The sequence below is a fragment of the Agelaius tricolor genome, unplaced genomic scaffold (assembly GCF_023055355.1).
Source record: "Agelaius tricolor isolate 1412-34295 unplaced genomic scaffold, bAgeTri1.0.p SCAF_1, whole genome shotgun sequence".
NCBI lineage: Eukaryota > Metazoa > Chordata > Aves > Passeriformes > Icteridae > Agelaius > Agelaius tricolor.
Genome location: NW_027269261.1, coordinates 21601672 through 21622007, shown reverse-complemented (window position 1 = coordinate 21622007; position 20336 = coordinate 21601672). Strand labels below are relative to the sequence as shown.

The 20336-nt window shown below is 42.8% G+C and overlaps 1 protein-coding gene across 3 annotated transcripts in view; it reads left to right on the top strand.

Annotated features, from left to right (window-relative positions):
- KCNK2 (potassium two pore domain channel subfamily K member 2) overlaps nucleotides 1-20336 on the top strand; it is a 129724-nt gene that overhangs the window by 35307 nt on the left and 74081 nt on the right. For 2 of the 3 annotated variants that reach the window (XM_071426131.1, XM_071426141.1), the window contains exon 4: nucleotides 16515-16825. In XM_071426131.1, coding sequence (XP_071282232.1) covers nucleotides 16515-16825 — 311 coding nt within the window. Of the gene's footprint in view, nucleotides 1-14645; nucleotides 14789-16514; nucleotides 16826-20336 lie in introns of those variants that run through there. The other variant, XM_071426151.1, reaches the window with a different exon arrangement.

Below are 20336 nucleotides of genomic sequence, written 5' to 3'. Positions count from 1 at the left end.
ACTCTTTGATTGATCTATGCACAGCAATCAAAGCCTTCTTAGTGTTCATTTTGCCAGACTAACAGAGCTGAGCTCTTCCAGTTTCTTTTGACATGATTCATCTAGAAACCTTTACTGTTCCTCTTTGGATTAATTTTTGTGGATCACAAATGATTAGAATTAAGTGCATTTTCCCTCTGACACTTCACCAGGGTTGGCACACAGAACTCTGATAGCACTTGCTGGCCAAACCTCACCTCCTATGTACTGTTGATACTAACAGAAATAATCAGTATGAGCAAAATGGTGGATTTAACAGAACCTCTAATAAATTTGGTTAAATCAGATGACAAGGGCTGAGATTATTATGTGGCATATCTTTGTTTTTATACAGTGACAACACGAGGATCAGGAACCAGGACGCAATGGCCCACATGGGCAGTGCTATTTGTAGGTCATCTGAAAGGATCAGTATCACAAATGTGTGATGTTTGGTAGCTTTTTGCTCAAGGAGCTGGCCACTTTGGGTTCTAGTCACAATGTACTGAGTCTCCCCATCCACTTATTGGAGACTTACTGTGTGTAAAAATATCTTTCCTGTCACCTGTGGCCACAAAGATTATCTTAGACTCAGGCTGAAGCAAGAATTTAAGCTCAGCTAGACCCTGAATAGTCTAAGTCAGAAGTGTAACATTCCCTGTGCAATGTGTTGTTTTGAACCAGAACAGATCAACACCAAGAGGAAGAAGAGAAATATCAGCTTCCATTTCTTCCAAGCTTGAGTGTTAAATATCCTGCTAAATATTTGTTAGTTTACCTGTTAACCACTAGAAAGATTCATCAGGGTTATAAGATCCAACCCAGGCACTTGCAGTAATTACCACTGAGAGCACTCTATGGCATCTGAAGAAGAAGCAGGAAAAATAACATACATTTGGTGTCAGAACAGCAAAAGAACAGCAAAAGAAAATGTGAGGGATGAAGGAATTGGAATAGCAGGTAATGACTATAGCTATTGCCTCTGGGTTCCTTATGAAATTGATCAGACAGTGGTTTTTGCCCTTCAAAAAGAAAAGTTTCTAAAGAGTGAGGTGGGAAAAAGCTAGCTACTCTTCTTTTTCCATTAACCTCAGGGCAGAGGCAGTGGATCTAATTTAATAACCTACAATTAAAGAAAAGCAGTCTAATTACCAGTTTGTGATAAAAAAACATGTCAGGAGAATCAGACTCTTTGAAAGAATGAAACTCTGAGAGGATTAATTGCAAGTGAAATACCCCAAAGAGAAATTTATTTAATATTGCAAAAAAAACCCCCTGAATTTTGCTGTTTATGGGATCCTAATTTTGAGATCAGATTGTAGTAGAGAGATCAAAACTGAGAGAGAAATATGGAATGAGATTCTGACTCACATTTAGAAGCAGCTGTGTTAGTATGCCAGTCTGGAGAACACTTTTCCATGAGAATGCAAGTTTTGGAAAGAAAACAGGTGATGCTACAGAAGATTGGGCTGACAAATCTTAGTAAAAAAAAAAGGGTTGACAAAATAATTAAAAACCTCTTCAACGATTAACTTCTCATATGGAGCAAATTTCCAAGAAGTAATGTGAAAGTTTCAACTTGTCAGAACAAATGGGAACAAAGCAATGCCCAGCCTTTGATTGAGCTACTATTTTGCAAGAAACAAAGCTATCTATGGGAAGCTGTACCTAAAAGGAAAATAAGTAAAAGTATTCTGCACAGCAAAGAAGCTTTTCCCATGGAGATTGCTTAGACTGAGCTCTATATGAGATGACTGAAGTGTGCCCTTTAACATGAGTGGTATTGTTGCTTACAAACTGGATATTGATACTCAGATCAATATGAAACTTTAAATCAATTTGGATACAGAGAAAAAAGCCCAGGTTGTACAGTGACAAAGTCAGTTCAATAACAGCTGTATACAAACTAAATGTAATTTTAAGGCTATGAAAACAGAGTTTTACTTATTATTGAGAAAGATAGAAGCTGAAATATGTGTGGTGCTTCTTCTCCTAGGGAGAATGTATAAGCTAGAAAGCCAGAGGAATCTGGAGATAGAAAGAAAAACAGATTAGAAAACTCTAAAATAAATTACGATATAGGCAGCAAAGGAAAAATTAGGAGGGAAATTTCACATACACACACACAAAAAAGGAAATTAAAATTGTCATTATGGTTGCAAAAGAACACTGAGAAAAAATGTAGAATGGAAATTGTAAATATTTAAAGATGTACATGATGAAAGAAATTTTCTATCCATGATCATGATATCCTTTATATGTTTTGGAGATATTAGAAACGAATGTCTGTTACAAAGGAAAAAAATGGCTCAGTTCTCTCAGAGAACTGAAATGAGAGAACATTTACCACACAAAGAGATAAACCCCAACCTGTCAAAAGAAATTCCTTATATAGTGTTCTCAAGTCACTGTTTTCTAGATCCCCTTGATAAAAATTGACATAACAGTACTTTTTCATCTCAAAAAATTACTGAAACAGAGAGCACTTCATAATGTTTAGCATATATATGCTATTGTAATGAGGCCAGTGCATACATCTTACTACCTAAACTTGGTAGTCTGTACTAGGGAGAAAACTTATGTTAAGGAATAAATTAATAACTCATTTTGAATAATTGGCATTCTAAGTTAATATGTGACTGTGTTTTGGCTTGATTCATACACTGATTTTAAATATGAAGGGTAAATGGTTTCTGTTGTAGTTCTGCTTTATCCAAACTCAAGATGCATACACTTTTTTCAGGCACAGTTTATATTAGTGTTTGCTTTTTGTGCTTTCCAGCAGTGAGTATTTTCTAAGACCTGTGCTCTGCTGAACCCCCTTGGAAACTTCTTCAGTGGGCAGGATACTCCTGTGCCATGGTGTGTACGAGTGCTTCCCATTTCCTGGTGCTCAGAAGCAGGTGCAGGCTGACTGTCACTGCTGTACTGGGGCAAGACCCAGGTGTGCACAATCCTTTGTCCCTGAATCCTGCAGACCCAGCTCCCATGGCAAGGGAAGCCCAGGCCCAGCTGGAAGATGAGCCACAGCACGCTGCAGCTGGGCGTTGGTCTGCAGGATCCGTGCAGCAGGACCCTGGGGCGCGCCAAGGCATGCAGGGCAGCGTAAGCACAGACTCTGACACTCAGAATGTGAGAAACCACTGCTCCAAGTTTCCAGGCTTCCTTTGAAGTTGATGGGAACTTGCCTGAGTAAGGTACACATGAAAATGGAATAGAAGTGTATGGTTTTGGCCTGTTAGGACGTGGGTGTCAATAGAAAATGCTTCATTGCTGAAATCATAAGCAGCTTGCTAAATATTTGGGGCTTAAGAATACTCCACCCAATGGCTTGCTGATTAGAATGTTCACAGGGAGGTAGAAGATGTGAGCGTAGATCTCCTGTCTCCTCAGTGGATGTTTCAGCCACTGACTTGCACTAAGTGGTGTCTTTGTTCTCTCCCTTTTTCCTCCATTTCTTTCCATTTTTTACTCTATCCTTGTTAAGCACTTAAAAAAAGCCCACCAAAATAACACCTGGAATCTGAAGTGTGGACGCTTCCTCCCTTAAATCCCAGAGCCTGACAGGATTTAGTGCATTTCCTTTCCTTGGTATTGCTTGGTGCCTAGCTGCTAGCAGTTCCTGGAAGACCACTGTGAGTTCCTCTCGTGGGTGACTGACTTTCCCCACACAGAGAACACAGGAACTCAGGAACTTTGGTCTGCATCTGGTGCGTTTAACTAAAACTATATGCATCAGTGCAGAGCATGGTGACTCTTAAATTACTGTGTTGACTAAGCCCGAAGCCCAGAAGAGCTGAAGTGAAATCACAAGAGATAATGACCATAAGAGAGAGAGAATGATGGCTGATTTTATTTTAGTGATGTAAATAAAATGTGCTGCATCAATACACAGTAACTGATGAGATGTGAGTCTGGACTGGAAGAAAGACAGGGTCAGTTACCCTTGTCCTCCCTTATTGAAGGCAACTAGACCATGTAATTCCTTTTACAAGCTGGTGACCCTCCAGCCTGACATTATACATTCTCTATAAGTAATAACTAGAGCTTATAGCTCGGGTGTAAGTGCAGTTACATGTAGATAAATATGTAGGTAAAACAGATGTCTTGTATGTGCAAGTGGTATATTGAGCATGCATTGCAGTTAAGACATCAGTAGTTGTTACATGCAGCTTCAGTGTTACTTACTTTGAGAGAAACATGGCTGGCTGGGACTCTTGAAGTCTAAGTTGTGTTTTTCCATATATAGCTTCCTGTTAAATATTCTACACAGCAGCCACTATGCTTAGGTTCTTCCCTAAGTGGTCATTTTGAATGGCAAGCGGCTCAGCACTTATTGACAGGTTGCTTTCTTGTTTAAAAATAGAAGAATGTGTGGATCCTTGTACACAGCAGGTAGCCAAGCAATAACGAAAGTGATTGATGATAAAAAGCTTGCTTTCTACTCTCCTGTCATCAACAACCTATTGGGATCAAGAGAACACTAGGATAGAAATTAATCTTCCTTGAGTTATTCTAAACAGTCAACTGATAGGAGATTTCTTTGATCTCATTCAATTGAAATTGATTAATTCTGTTAATTACTCTGTTTGAACTGAGTTAGCAGGAATTTTCTGCATGTTGCAGCGTCCTTGATGGTTTGCCTTCTTGCATGCCAAACAAGAAAACTTGGTAAAGACTGTGAAAGCAGATGATGTCAACCTAGTGTTTGCTGACTTAGACTGATAATGACTCGCAGTGATAAATATCTGTAGAAATGATCAGATGTTTTGTTTCTGTACTTTGATTTTTTTACTGAAACTGTCATTGTTTAAAATATATAAACAATCCTTGGGGCAGGAACTCATGAATGCTTCTGCCAAGGAAATGCATAATCACTAAGGTAGGAATATTTTCTCTCTTTCTCCCTCTGTCCATTTCGTACCTCATGAATCTTTAATCCTATAGGAAGAACTAGGATTATATTAGAGTTCTTTAACACCTGCTGGACTATGGGATTGTTGTAAACCTAGGATGTTCCCCCAGGTTTTATGCCGTCTCCTTATTCCTGATACCTGCTTGGAAGGTTCAGATAACATTAATAGTGCAGGACTAACCTCCTACCTGGAATATTTTTTTTTCTGGTTAGCAAACTGAATCTTATGAGCTAGAGGAGATATTTGGAGTGCTTGGAAATGTACAAATAGACTGATATACACTGAAGGATTTGCCACATACCGAGGACACGGCTGCTTCAGGTTTGTCAGCCATCCTGACATATGTCTTTGCTCTATCTAGCCTTCAGTCAAAAAGAAAACTAATTTATTGTGCTAAAATGTTATTATTAAAAAAATTATCAGTGAGTATTTCTGGAGAGTGGTATGAGAAATGAAACAATAAAATATTTTGTAGGTACATCTTATTCTAGCTAAGCTTCAAAGTGGTTTGTCTTTCCCATGTAGCTAGTAGGGACTTGAGCCAAAATAATTTCCAAAATACTTGCCACAGCTCTCTGGTGCTGGGATCCAGTTCTCTTGCATCCTGCCTGATACAGGTTAGTCTCTGCTCTATAAAGATGCCTTTGGAGTGCCTTTCTGTGACACTGTAGCTCAGCTGGAAGTCAGCAGCTAATTGACACTGAAGAAACCCTTTATGAAATAGGAAGGCAAAACATCCTGACAAGCTCAGTACTTGCTCTGGGGGTAAACAGGTAATTTACCTGTTTTCAGGAAAATTCTTTCTGCTGATGGCAAGGGAGGTGAAACTTGCAAAGCACCCATGTGAGTGTATTGCTATTTATAAAACTCAAGTGTAAAACCTCTTGTGCACAAAAATATAAGTGAGAACAACAAATATAGCTCAGTAATATTTCCTAGAGATCAGATAAAATCACAGGGCAGTGCCCTGGAGTCCAATAAAGTGCTAGGATCAGTGATCTCTGAGTCTGACTTGCTTGAATTGGGCTTACTTGAACACAGGAATGATAGGCTCTGTCCAGGAAGGTTAAAGATGTGGATTTAAATGCCTTTATGCAGAAGAAATAATTAGAGTTCTTTTTGCTTATCCTGAGAAAGTCTTGCAATCACTGCACTATTATGTAAAATCTGGAGACTTTTTTTCTGTTTATGTTTTCAAAGAAAGCAGTAACCATATCTACTGTTTGCATAAAGTTTGTTCTGCTTGCCTTCCAAACAAGCCAAGTGAAGGGCTATTTTCTGGATCAATTGGGCATAAGAATTGGGCATAATGCTGAGCAGCACGGTGGGAAGTGTGTTTGTGTCCAGAAGCAGAAAGCTTGTTCAAGAACACCAGTGGTGAAAACTGAGCCACACAGAAATCAAAATAAATTGCTTTCTTCAGGGATCGCTATTTTGCTTCTAGACACCTCTGTCCATGTCAGATGTTACATCTTTCACCTGCAAAATGACATAAAACCTCCCAAAGTAGCTGACAAAAAGGTAACTCCAGAGCTGGAGGCAACACTTACATGACATGGAAATACCATAATTAAGGGAGTTTTACCATGCTGAGGGGTCAGGGTTCCCAGTTTGAGTGTGCTGCTGGGAAGATCATTCCTGCCCTGCCTTCAGAAGCTGGAAATACTTTTTTTGTTATGCTGCACAATTCTTTCCATGCAGCAACTGCCTCTGAATTCCCACACAGCTCCTTGTGTGGGGTTCTGCTCTGATGTACAGCAGATATATCTGAAATCCATCACGTCTGGATTGTATGTATTTTTGTGGATTTGCTAGCAGGATGAAGGACCCGCTGCCTGTGACCCTGCAAGTTAGGAATAAGGGATGGGTTTTTTTTCCCACAAATCTACTCTACTAGTTATAATATTGTGATCAGAGCTCACTTTTCAAAATATTCTAGGCAATTTTTATGAGTTAGTAAAATCACCAGATCTTCTCTCTAAAATAAAGAAATTGCCAATAAGTCCCCTAAAATAAAGAAATTGCCAATAAGACCCCGAGAATCTGGTGCAAATATTCAGCCTGAGGCTTCTTTACTCACTGCCTTTGTTGTATGTCTTTCATTGAGATACTCTTACTGGATAAAGCCTTAGGAAAATTTTTTGAGTCATAATCCCCTTAATATCCAAAGCTGTTATGAGAGAGAACATGAAAAGCTAAGAAAGCAATAATTGCAGAAATTGGTTTCTTTATGGATTTTCTATTAACTTTTTCCTGGCAATCATGCTCATTAATTTGGTATACTCCCCTTTTTAACACACAACACACACAAAATCACAGAAAGTTTACATAAATTGTAATAGGGGGTCACTTACGCTGTGTTTGTTGCCAATATAAATAATTTAGAAAAATAATTATTTTTATTGAAGAGTACCTTTTACACTAACTTAATGATTTTTTACAATTTTACTCACCCTTTTTTGTGATGGGGCAATTAATCTTTTTGAGCAAATGATTACAAAAATATTAATCTGCTGAGAATTTTAGAAATAGAACGGCTTTTATGTCCAGGCTGCTAAAATGTAATGGAAATTTCATAATATTAATTTTAGCTGTTTTATGTGAAGGGATCATACAAAATAACTCTCTCACCAGTCACAGCCCTAAGCGCATCTGGTTCTGTTTGGTGCCTGGGGTATTACATCTGGGGTATATTTATATTTGCTGCGCAAAGAGGAAAATACAGGCCAATCTCGCCCTGTATTTTCTACCTATATTTTCCTTGGAGCCGGAGTCCAGCTTTTAATGTTCCCTCTACCAAGAGAAAATAAAACATAAGACTGTACAAGCCCATGGCTCAGTTTCCTTGCATGCTTAACATCAGTGGCAGGACACAACAGAAACACCTATCTTCCGGCAAAAGTATGGGGATTAGAAGCCACTTCAAAGCTGAAGAGGTGAGCATGAGTAGCCTGTTCTCCTGCCAACACAGTCCATAACTGCCAGTCAAAGATTAAACCACTAAGCCCTCAATTTCAAGATCACACTTTAAAGAAAATAGAAGGAAGTGCCTTCAAGGATGGAAGTGCTGAGCAATGCCAATGCATGATGCATCTGAATGGCGGGAATTTATGTTTCTTGCTGCCCAAATACCTTATGAAAACTGGGCTCTGCTCACCCAGCTTTCTGCCTGTATGGTGTTAGTGACATCTTTGTCACAGCAGAAAGAACAAGCACTAGAACAATCTACTGAATTAAAAAAAAAAATGCTACCAAAGGTTATCTTTCTTTAAAAAACCTGTAGCATCCTTTCCAGACATACGTCTATGTAGCTAGAACATAGAGTTTGCCAAAAAATAGTCTCTTGTGCATATTTGAAAAGAATTCATAGATTTCATTACACTTTTATGCTTTTAGGGCTAAAGCCAGATAGAGTAGAGTCTGGTGGTTTTAAAACATAGATACCTAATGTTCTCCTTTTTCATCACCTCATTTGTATTCTTTATTTCTGCTAGCAAGTTCTTTCATTAGCCCTGCATGATACTTATTTAGTATTGCCAGGGCTATTTTCTCTTGTTTTCTCTTTGTCTGTTTTGTTTTGTTTCTTCCAAATTTGATTTGTGGATTACTCGAAAAGAAAAGCACTAATGCTATTTTAGGTGATTTCCAGTGTCCCCTGTCTGTATTTTATTTTATTTTATTTTATTTTCAGATTGCTGTGTCATAGGTCTGTGACACTAATTCCAGAGTTCCCTAAAATGTGGATATAGTACTTTACAAATACAAAAAGTCCTCAGCTCCTCAAGGCATGATTTAAAAGTAAGCTTACAGAAGAGTTTACAGGACTCAAGGAAAATCCCCTTTTGAATCAGCACAAACTTTGGCAATTCTCATCAGGCCTGAGGTGTGCAGTCATACATGTTTTTTTCTTTCAAAATATTCCCTGCTCTTTTCCAGTCTGCAAAGACAATATGGAGATTAGGTTTCCATCTCATCTCATCCAGTAGCACCATGAAAATCAGTTGCACGGTTGGTACTATTGGGTGTGGAGAGACAGATATGAAATCTAGATATTCCCATTGTCAGCCTCCTTATTTGTAGAGACCACAATGGCAAAAATGGAAAACAAATTACAAACCAGCAATTTTGCAGAACATTTTGGTGATTACAGAAAAGCATTTCATAATCATCCCAAAGCACTACTAGCTGTCCATCAAGGACATCAGTAATTCAAAGCAGTCGTAAGATTTTCTGTGCATAAATAATCCATAATAATGGTGACATACGGCAATTCACATCTATCATTGATGAAAATGGCACTGAAAGTTAGTTATAATCATTGCTTCTGAAGCACTCCAAGCATAATAGATTTGTGGAAACAAATCAGAAAAAAACAGTGGCAGAACATGTGATAAATAAATCCCATTAGGTCTGATAATACGACACAGGCAGGGAGGAAACCCACTGGGAGATTTGCAAGTCAGTAAAGAAAAATACACATTCCCAATATTAATTAGAACAGTCAGTGCTTTACAGGTTCTAAAACGACTTCCCTCTTGCCGCAAGTGGATAGATAGATAAGGCTTGCTAGCAATGGAAAGAATTAGAACATAATTAAGACTGACAACTGAGCTGTATAAAAATAGATGAGCACATGTAAACATTTTTTTCTAGTAATTGATGAGGTGAGAAACAATGGCTTTTCTGCTGAATAAATAATTTGTCACACTGTAGGACAGACGCTCCTGGTAGGTGTAATAACTTTCTAGTGAGGTAGAACTCATTAATATTGCGTGGTGCAATCGACGTGCTGGAGGGAAGGGATGCCATCCAGAGGGACCCTGACATGCTTGGGAGGTGTCACTCAACATGAGCTGGCAATGTGCACTCACAGCCCAGAAAGTCAACCAAATCCTGGGCATCCAAGGGAACATGGCCAGCAGGTCAAAGGAGGTGATTCTCCTCTGCTCCCCTCTGATCTGCTCTGCTCTGCTCTGGCGAGTCCTCACCTGCAGTGCTGCATCCGGATCTGGGGACCCCAACATAAGAAGGACCTGGAACTGTTGGAGCAAGTCCAGAGAGGTAATGAAGTTGATAACAGGACTGGAGAACCTGTCCTACAAAGACAGGCTGAAAAATTCGGGGCTGTTCAGCTCAGAGAAGAGAAGGCTGCATGGAGAACTCATAGCAACCTTCCAGTATCTGAAGGGGCCCTACAGGGAAGCAGGAGAGAGACTCTTTGTCAGGAACTGCAGTGATAGGACAAGAGGGAATGGGTATAACTTAGAAAGAGGGGAATTTTAATTTAGATATTAGGAAAAAAATCCTTTACTCTGGGGGTGGTGAGGCACTGGAACAGGTGGCCCAGAGAGGTTGTGGATGCCAAACCCTGGCAGTGTCCAAGGCCAGGTTGGATACAGCTTTGAGCAACCTGGTCTAGTAGGAGGTGTCCCTGCTCATGGCAGGTGGGTTGGGACCAGATGGTCTTTAGGGTTGCTGCCAACCCTTAACATTCTATGATTCTGTGATTCTGCAGTACATTTTCTAGTTGCCCTATGTATGCTTAACTAATTTCAAAATGTGAATTAGATGAGATCACATATTTTTCAATGTGTCTGTTTTAGGGCTTTACCATTTTCAGAGGCAGAGGAGGGCTGAGTACCACTCAGCTGCAAGTGTCTCCTGCCTGTTGCCTTCTCCCCAGTGCTGGGAGGATGTGTTTTCAGCATAGTCACTCAAAGCAGTCTGGCATCCTTGCTGCCTGTGAAGAACATGGTCTGTCTTCTCCTTTGCTCCACAGAGAAGCAGGCTCTGTGCCATTAGTCCCTCATTTAGTTTAAATTCCCATAGCAGGATACAACTCATGGTTTATGGTGGAATACAGTGACATGGCATGGCCTTAATGTCATAATTATCCATAAAGAACTGACAGAGATCTTTTAATGTCTCCAAAGAAGTCAAGAGAAAAGTAATTTGTAAGTTCTGCTGAATAAGTAAAATGAACCTTAAAATTAACTTCCTATGTAAGTCCAGTAATGTTTCTGCAAAGCTTTCTGGTAATAAAACCTAGCGGTAGCAGAGGTTTATCCTTGACTTTAACTGAGTGTACAGTTTGGCCAAATTCTGAAGAGAGGCAGAGGTTTCCTGCTATCATGTGACGAGGAAAAGGGGATGCTGTGTTCAGGAGGTGCCAAAGCCTATAGCAATACACTGTTTGATCAGGCACAGGTTCCCTGTGGTCAATCAAACAGGTGCCCACATGAATACGCTGCTGTTGAAGTCAGCCAGACAAATGCCCTCACTGGAACCCTTGTCATAGCAGTCCCTTGGGAGCATAGAAATTCTCAGCATTGAGAATTAAATAAGATTGAGGAAGGCTGGAACCTCTGGTGCCTCCCATTACACAGCTGCTTAAAGGAGAAGAGCATTTATTGCTCACAGAGGTGGGGGCTTAGCAGAAGCCTCTTGTTCTGGGTACAAAGCAAGTGTTCTTCATGACCTCCCAGGGAGGGGATGGCTCCTGAATTAGGAAGAGGAAAAGAAAGTGTTACTGACAGGTAAGAGTACCTTTTACTTGAGACTTTCAAATTGGTCTTTATAGGGTAATACTTCTCTGGAATAACTATTTCTCTGCAAGTGACCTTGTGTCCTATCAAAGCTATGTTTAGGTCATCTGCAGCTGTTATTTCCATGAATATGGGATTGCTGTGTTTATCATGCAACTTAACTTCCTCTGCATGCTGCATGCCTGTCTCTCTTGGCTGAGCCTACTTTTAACATTTCAAAGAGTTGAGCAGCTTCCAGCACCCACCGTCTGTGAGTATTGTGGTCATCCCAAACTCATGCCAGTACATTTTTAGACAGCATTTGACAGTCCTGTACGTTGTGAGTTTTTCTCATGTTAGCACGAAATACACAAACCTGCTTATACTTAATCTGAGAAAATGTTTTCCCAGTTTGTTCAGATAAATGTCCTTGGCTCAGCAGCAAATCCATTTGCTTACGAGGCTGGAGCTCTGTGTTTTAGCCTCTTTTATTACTTAATTTTGTCTGTGTTGTTTAGTGGGAAATTTTGTCAGCACTGCATTTAAGTGTGTTTGTTTAGCAAAGCTCAGGCCTGATGCGTCAAGCTGGTCGAATGTCAGTTCCAAATTTGAGGGCAAAGTGGTCACACACAATATTCAAACAATGTGTGGTGTACATTGCAAAAAAAAAATATTGGTGGGCACGACTCCATAGAGTAAAGGCTAGTGCTGTAAAAGGCCTCCAGAAAATAGGAGTTGCTGTACATAATGGTCTTTATTGTAGACTACAAAAAGAATTACTGGTTTTCTTGCTGAATTTGAAGATCAATGCTGTATGTGGAATGTTTATATCCCTGCTAGAAATGAGAATGCACAGCTCAAGTCCACGCAAAGTAAGTGGTAAGATGAGGATCCAACTGAGGATTGCATCTGGGATCACAATAGGTGGAAAATATCAGCCAACTGAAAGTAGACATTGGAGATGTTTACTATGTAATTAATGGAAATAACTGCTTCCCCAGAGATAGCTCTTCAGGTCTTAAGGTTAAGGCACCAATGCAGTCATTGCTGGAGCAGATCTCAAAATGGTTTCTTCCCATTGGGTGGAATCGCTAAATTTAAGGCCTGCTCCAAACCCTCCTGAAGCTATTGGAAGGCTTCCCATGGATTTCAATTTGTAGGCAATAAATATGAACCTTTTAAAGCTTTTAATAATAACTCCTTCACTCAAAGAAAAACAAAATCTCATTCCAAATATTTAGATTGCTAAAGAAAGGCATGTAGTATTTTCCACAGTATTTTATGGAGACACAGATCAGCATGGAGGAAAATGTTCACGCCTGTTTTTCCATAGGATGTTCAAAGAAATCCTGTGAAATTAATCTTTTCCATGAGATAGGAACAGCCAGTGTTTACATAGGCTAATGATTAAGAAATCTGTGGGAAAGAAAGGAGAAAATATGATATTTGGGGGGGGGACGGACAGTATTTTATATTAAAAATATTCAGGTGTGAGAATCTTACATCTTTGAGAATTCCTTGAATGAGGAAGTATCAACAATCAGAAGCAGACATTTCTCTTGTGTTTGAGTATTAGGTCTGTGTTGATGAAGCCAACCCTCTGACCAAAATCTGCTTGCAAGGGGTTGTTGGACTGGGCCCAGAGGCTCTCAGTACTTGACAAGTGCTCTGCTGGCTCCCAGGGATGGGCAGCAATGAACTACAGCTCACTCTGAAATAGCAGGGGCAGCTTCCTGCCCTGTGCTGCATCTTCTGGAGACTTGCGGACATGCAGGGTGAGAGTGGTGTGATTGATGTTGCTGAAATTGGAGTCCTGAGGAACTCAATATTACACTCATTTGTATTATGTCACACTGATATGGAGAAGCGTTAAAATAAGTGACTTCTAAAGTGTTTGCTGATGGTGCTGCTGATTTAAGTGGGATTATAGCCCATTAAACACCCGATGTATGACTGTCTTTGGCCATTTTACAGATACAGCCTCTGGCTTTAAATGCTTGAGACTTATACCCATTTGTTATGGTGAGTAATTTTTTAGACTTTTTAGAGAGTGGCTGTGGGAGCAGTTTTTGGTTTCTCTTGGTAAATCCTCTTCTAGGATTTGTCTTCATGCTCTTCACCTCAGTGTGAACAACTGACCCATGGATAGTGTCACAGGTGGCTGGGAAATAGGGGAGTTAGCCCACGGCAAAGATAGCAAGGATAATTTCAGGCTTTTTAGTGGCAGAAAGCACAGTTGAAGCAGCATTTCTGATGTATCTATCAGACAGAAATGGAAGAAGGCGGTGCGCAGGCGGCGCGTGCGATAGGAGAGCAGCTAGCATCCCTGCCTCCCAGATCCCACCTAGTTAACTCCTTGCAGCAGCACACCGGGCTGCCGAGCACCGGGTTAAAATCAGGCCGAGCCGGGAAGGACGGAACCGCCTGGCCCTTCAGCCCCGCGCCGTTCTCCGGCGAGGGCCGAGGTGTCCCCGCTTGTCCCCTCCTCTCCTGCTAATTCGGTGACATTTCGGACAGTTCAAAAGTTCACGGGGAGTCTCGGGCGAGGCAACCGGGTTGTGGGGCCGGAGCGGGGACCGCCGGCAGGTCCAGCCTCGCCGGCGGGGTTGGCCGGTGCCTTCTCCTCCTCCCTCTCTCCGTCCTCTCTCCTCGCTTTTTTCCAGGCGAGACCTTGCTCTCCGCAGGTACCGCTCTGCCTCCCCCCGGCTCCCCTTCCATCTCCCCCGGGCGCCCCAGCAGCGTCTGCCCAGGCGGGCAGCGGGCGCGGAGGGGCGCGCAGCCCCGGCGGGCCGGGAGCGGCGCGGAGCGGCCGCCCCCCCGCCGGCGGGGGGCGCGGAAGGGGGCGCGGAAGGGCGGGGGGGGCGAGCAGCGGTGCGGCTGCTCGCCGCCCCACAAAAGGCACCGCCGGGCTCGGGCTGCTCCGCACGCCCGGCGCACCGGAGCGCGCACGGACACGCACACACACACACACACACACACACGGGCGCTCAGGCACACACGGACACACGGACACACTCGCCCGCACTCACACACGCGGAGCGCCGCGATGTGCGATGCGCGATGCGCGACGTGAGGCACCTCGCACGCCGCGGGGCCGGGGAGAGCCGGCGGGATCCGCGTTGCCAGCCCGCCCGCCCCTGCCGCTCCCTCTCCTCCAGACCCATCCATCAGCCTCTTCCTATCGGTCTGCTCCTGCCTTTCTTTTCTTTTCCTTTTTTTTTTTTGAATTTTTTTTTTTTTTTTTGAATTTGCTCTAACTGTATCTATCCAAGCATAGAAAAAATGCCTGCCCGTGGAGCGAGGAGAGGGCACCGGGTCGGTAAATAAGAAGTGAGTACGAGCACAATGGCGTGCCTCCCCGCTCCCAGCCCTGCGGATGCTGCATGCGCCCCTGCTTCCCCCGCACCGGACACCGGGATGCTCCCCGCGGCGGCCCGGGGCTCCTTTGTACCTTGCCTGGCTCCTTTCCCCTCCCTTCCCGGCCCCGCTCCCGCCGCGCCCCGGCTCCGCCGCCGGCCGCCTCGCCCCCGCGCCGCTCCCCGCGGCGGAGCATCCCAGCTGGCGGCAGCTCCCGGGGGCTACCGGGGCTGCACCCCGCGGGGGCGGCGGCGGCCCCCGGCGCATTGCACCGGCCGCGGGGAGGGGGCGGCGGAGCGGCGGTGCCCGGTGCCCGCTCCTTTGTTCGCCGCCGGCGGCCGCGGCGGGTCGGCGCTGCTCCGGGCGGGCTCGGCGGCCCCGGCCGCGCCGAGAGCGCTCCCCGGCACCGGCCCTGGGGGATCGGGAGGGCTCGGGGGCTGCCGCAGGAGAGAAGGCGGCGGCGGGAAAGGGGCTCCCCCGGCAAGGTGCGGGACGGGGGGGCCGTGCCCGAGCCGCCGGTGCTCGTGGGGCGGGGGCCGGAGCTGTGGGAGGCGTGACCGCGGCGCGCCTGGAGCGCCCGGCGCCCACCCCGCGGGATGCCAGGGGTGCCCCGGGTCCCCGCCCGGCCCAGCCCGGGGCTTCCACTCTGCCCCCGACCCCTTCTCCCGGAGCAGCGGTGTGTGCTGGAGCCCGGCCGGTCCCCAGGCGGTGACTCTGCCAAGTACCACCGCCTTCCCTGCAGGGACGAATCCCATCTCCGCCGTCCTGTGGGAGACTTTCCTCTAGATTTAGATCTGAGTTTTTCCCACCAGCGGCTGGAAGAGCTGTCGTGGCCATTTAAAACGTACTGGTCATTCAAAACAATTTAAATATAGCTCGTGTGGTTACTGCTGTGACCATCTTCCTGCAGGAGACCTTTATCTGGACTTGATGTGGAGGATTTTTTTTTAGTGCCCATGTAGTTACTGGTAGTCACATGAGTTATCCAAGTACTTGATTAACACACTCAGCCACTCTTTTCCTAACCTGATGGGTTTTTTGTAGCTGTAAATACAAGTACCTGCTGTAACAAATGCACGACTCTTCCAGTAAGCACATATGTGTTGTGCCACTGTTTTCTGAAAGGTGTAATCAATAAACAATTAGCCTGTTAAGACCAGTATGATGAGCAATGTCTTATTTTTATGATTGTGTCTGGGGAGTTTAGAAATGATCACACAGCCGTTCTCCGAGAGCATTTGTTGGAGCATAGGACAAAATAGCTGAAAGAGATGAGGTTTTGTATTTTCCTGATACTTCTGTAATGCTCAGGTAGAACATAGCTGGAAGGCTGCTCAGCAGTGCTTGAGAGAACAGCGGGCATAAAAAATCTCTGCAGCAAAATACTACCTTAGAGTAATTTGATGAAATGCAAGGATGTAGGGGAAGTATGCTTTTGGAAATGATTCCATATCATATGGGGACAGACAGAGAAAATGTTCCAAATGTGCTTATACATGTAAGATAGACACTACTACTCAGGGCAACAGATCTGAATAAGATCTGAGTTGTAAGGTGTTATGGGATTAAAAGAAATATTAAACAGCTTAAGAGTTCCATTTAGAAACAACAGAATTTGTGTAATCTCTTGGCAAGAAGTTTAGTTAGTGAAATCTGAGTGGCACTGTAAACATTAATTTTCTTTTTCTATTTTTGCCAGTGGCGGCACCTGACTTGCTGGATCCCAAATCGGCCACTCAGAACTCCAAACCAAGATTATCATTTTCCACCAAGCCTACCGTGCTCGCTTCACGGGAGGAAAACGATTCAGCCATTAATGTTATGAAATGGAAGACAGTCTCAACAATTTTTCTGGTGGTAGTCGTGTATTTAATAATTGGAGCAACAGTATTTAAAGCCCTGGAGCAGCCTCATGAGACCTCCCAGAGAACCACCATTGTGATTCAGAAGCAGACGTTTGTATCTCAGCATTCCTGTGTGAATGCAACAGAGCTTGATGAACTGATTCAGGTAATCCATACCAAACCTCTCATCGCCTTGTCTTAGAGGAACAAATTATACATGGCAGTACTGCAGTGATAAGGGGCAAAACCTTTATAGGCAGAGCTCTGTATTGGCCAAGTGATGTAACAAGTGTTAGACCAGAAGCTGAGCATTTGCATTTTCATGCAAAGCGTCATGGTTGAAAAGCTATTGCTATTTTTAAGTCCAGTGTGCTTGGTAGAGGGCCTTTTCACTGAAGCCTCCCATTATGCTAATTAAATGATTATTCATCAGCAATATATATAATTAATAGTTCACAAAGGAATTGGTATATTGATTGTGCTTTACAAGTTCTGTCAATATTTGAAGTGCGTAATTCTGAGGAAGAAGCTACACCATCCATTGCCTTAAAGGACTCCTAATTTACTGTGATTTTATCAAGCTAGTGTTTCTTCCAGCTGTATGTTTCTTTATATTGATTTTGTTTTAAGTACAGGAAAGCACCGTGGACTTCCTACTTTGATCTTAAATCTCAATTTTCTCTGCTTCTTAAAGGCACATCCACAAATGATGTACATTGGTGTGTTCCTATTAACATGACTTTACCCTTGCAGGTCACCTGCCTCAGAACCATGGGAGATACTTATTTGCAGTAGCACAGAACTAGATCTGGAGCCTTATAAATCCCCTTCCAACTTAACTCCCATGTTCTTATGAATATCCAGTGGCACTGGAGGGAATAGCAGAGGGCTGCCAAATCACATCAGTTCTGGGCATGGGACAATGAAATGGGAGACTCAAGTGAACAGTCAAGAGTTGGCAAGGATTGACTCCTTCCTTAGCAGTGTCCATGGGGCTATCTCAGTCTACAGAGCCCAAGATGGGACAGGGAAAGCAGGAGAGGGTGTTGGGCACCCAGACTATGGCGAGCAGGAACTCTGGAGCATGCCAGATGCATGGGCAGAAAAAAATTCTGGAAGTGTTGTTTGTCAGCAGATATGGCTAGGAGTTTAGAAGCTGGTTTTACCTCTCTAGATCAATCTGCATTGAGCATCAGCATGGACATGTTTTCTTTTTTCAGTTTTAAATATAGAGTTCTGATGTGCTGAGTTATTTTTATGGTACACTACTTCTGAATTTTAAAGGTAAGCTGGGAAAATGTCTTGTATTTTGTGATTTCTCCCCTGCCTTGTTGCTAAAATATATTCCAAAACTGCTACCCTTAAAATGCCTGTCAGACAGTTCCTCTCTCCACGAGTCCAACCAGGCATGCCTGAGGAGATGCTGCTGATAGTGATTTAGATGCTGTGTAATAACTGTGTTCCAGTGGTTTGACCAGCAGAATGTGAGATAATCTTTCAGAGAAATACACAAGCACATTCTGATGAAAAATAACTCTTGTAGCTACTATAAATATCCTCCTATGAAATTTTTAGGTCAGATACTGTACTTGTGAAGATAAAAAAAGAAATTTTGAAGCAATATTATCTTACATCATCTATGAGATGGACCTTAAGGCAAAAACTGTTGAAGTTTGCTCTGGAATACTTAGATATTTTAGCATTTATGATTCTCTGCCCAGAAGCATAGATTGATAATAAAAAAGCACTTCATCAGCATTCAATGCCCATTTGAAGTTCTGTGTAAAATAAATGAGTTTCGGTACAACCATCAGAGAAGATAACCATACAGCATCAGCTTCCATCTCCACTAATGATCTTGCCACAACCAGAAAAACACAGGCGTGTGAAGCATGGGCAAGTGACACAGACTCCCACAGCACATGGATGAGAGAGAATTGTGGAAAGAGTTTGCTCTGCTTGCTGTTGGGGTAAATGGAAAACTTAATTTGCCCTTGATCCCCTCTGCTTCTCTGTAAAGAGCACCATGATGTGTAGGTAGGAATGTGCTGTTCCACTCCTTTCACAGGAGCAGAGCTGGGACACAGGGAGCCTCTTTGGGTGCCTTGCTTTATGCAGAGTAAGTGTTAGTCAATGGCATCAAGTCAGTGACATTAAGGGTTGGGAAATTCTGCTTTCCCAAAGTAAAATGGAAAAGCAATGGTAAAAGAGAGTCTCTAATTCATTTTTCCAGGTCTAGGCTACTATCTTACTCACTGGGGTTATATTTCTTCCCTAGTTGCCACTTTGCCACAAAAACTAAATTAGTGAAATACATTTTTTCTCCCTGGGATTATGTCTGACTGCTATTACAATATAATGCAGTGTTTCTCCAGTTTTTGTTAGATGTCTGTAAGAATAAAAATAAATAGTGCGTGCAAGGAAAAAGTAAATGTTATTTAAGAATTCACTGAAAGCTATAAAACCAAAAATTAATATGTACTAGAGTAGAAGGGAGCTGGAATGATTAGTTTGTGTGAAGAAAATTACAGAGCTTACAGACTGTAATGTCTTCTTTAATCAAGTATTTACCTTGAGTCAAACTATAATGAAATTCATTGCAACTTTTCTTTTTGAACTTTGTGTTCTGGGAATCCAGATACTGTTTTGGTTCTTTCATGCTAGTCAGTGCTGAAGGTGCTTGTCAGACCAGGCTTTTTCAATCTTCACAAACTTCTGCTCTGGAGTTTAATCCCTACTCTGAAGCAGGCTTGACTACCCAAAGACTGCCCACAGGCAGTGCAATATGTGGTAGCTTATTCAGGTGAGCACATCAGAGACACTCGTTCGAGACAACAAATTCAGCTAAAAAAAAAAAAAAAAAGCACAAGTGGAATGACAATGCAGTTTCCAGCACCCAGGAGCTGTGGAGTTTCCAGGACCTTGGAAACAGTGTTGTGTGTTTCTATATATACATACAGGATAGGGATTTTTCCCTTCCTGTTTACCCATCCTTATTTCATCTCACCAATCTCCAGAACCTGTCCTGCTACAACAATATATACTGTTGCCAACTCTTCAGCAGGCACAGGTTTATTCTCTGGGCTTTGAATTCCTGAAACTTTGTATTGTCACACTGATTGTGTGGCTCCTCTGGGTGTACTAGGTGAGAATTATACTTTTACAGACATCATATATTTTATATAGATGTAAAATATGGGGCAACAGAGAGCTGCTATGCAGCCTAGAAAATGTGCAAAGGTATTGGAATAGAGTGCTTTGAGGATGGCAGTGAGGTAAATTCAGCTGCCTCAGAAAAAGGACCTGTGTTTTCCTCATAACTTTTCAACCCCATCCAGCAGCTTTATTCCTGTGCTGAGAAAAAAAAAAAAAAAAAAAAAAAAAAAAAAAAAAAAAAAAGCATGTTCTTTATGACTTCTTCTGTCTCAGACTTCCATGGTCCAGCATTGCAAATCTTTCAGTCTAAAGCACTTCAGTTGTTGCCTCACTGTCACAGAATATACCTGAAATAAACAACAGCAATGCATGACCTTGAGAGGTATATCCAGGTACATAATTTGATATTTTGTGAGCACTTCCATTTAGTACCATATTAAAAATGTGCACAAGTCATGCAGAGCATATCTGTACACCCAAGAGACCAGTTTTTCCAGGCAATTCCAGCTCCTTTTGCTGTA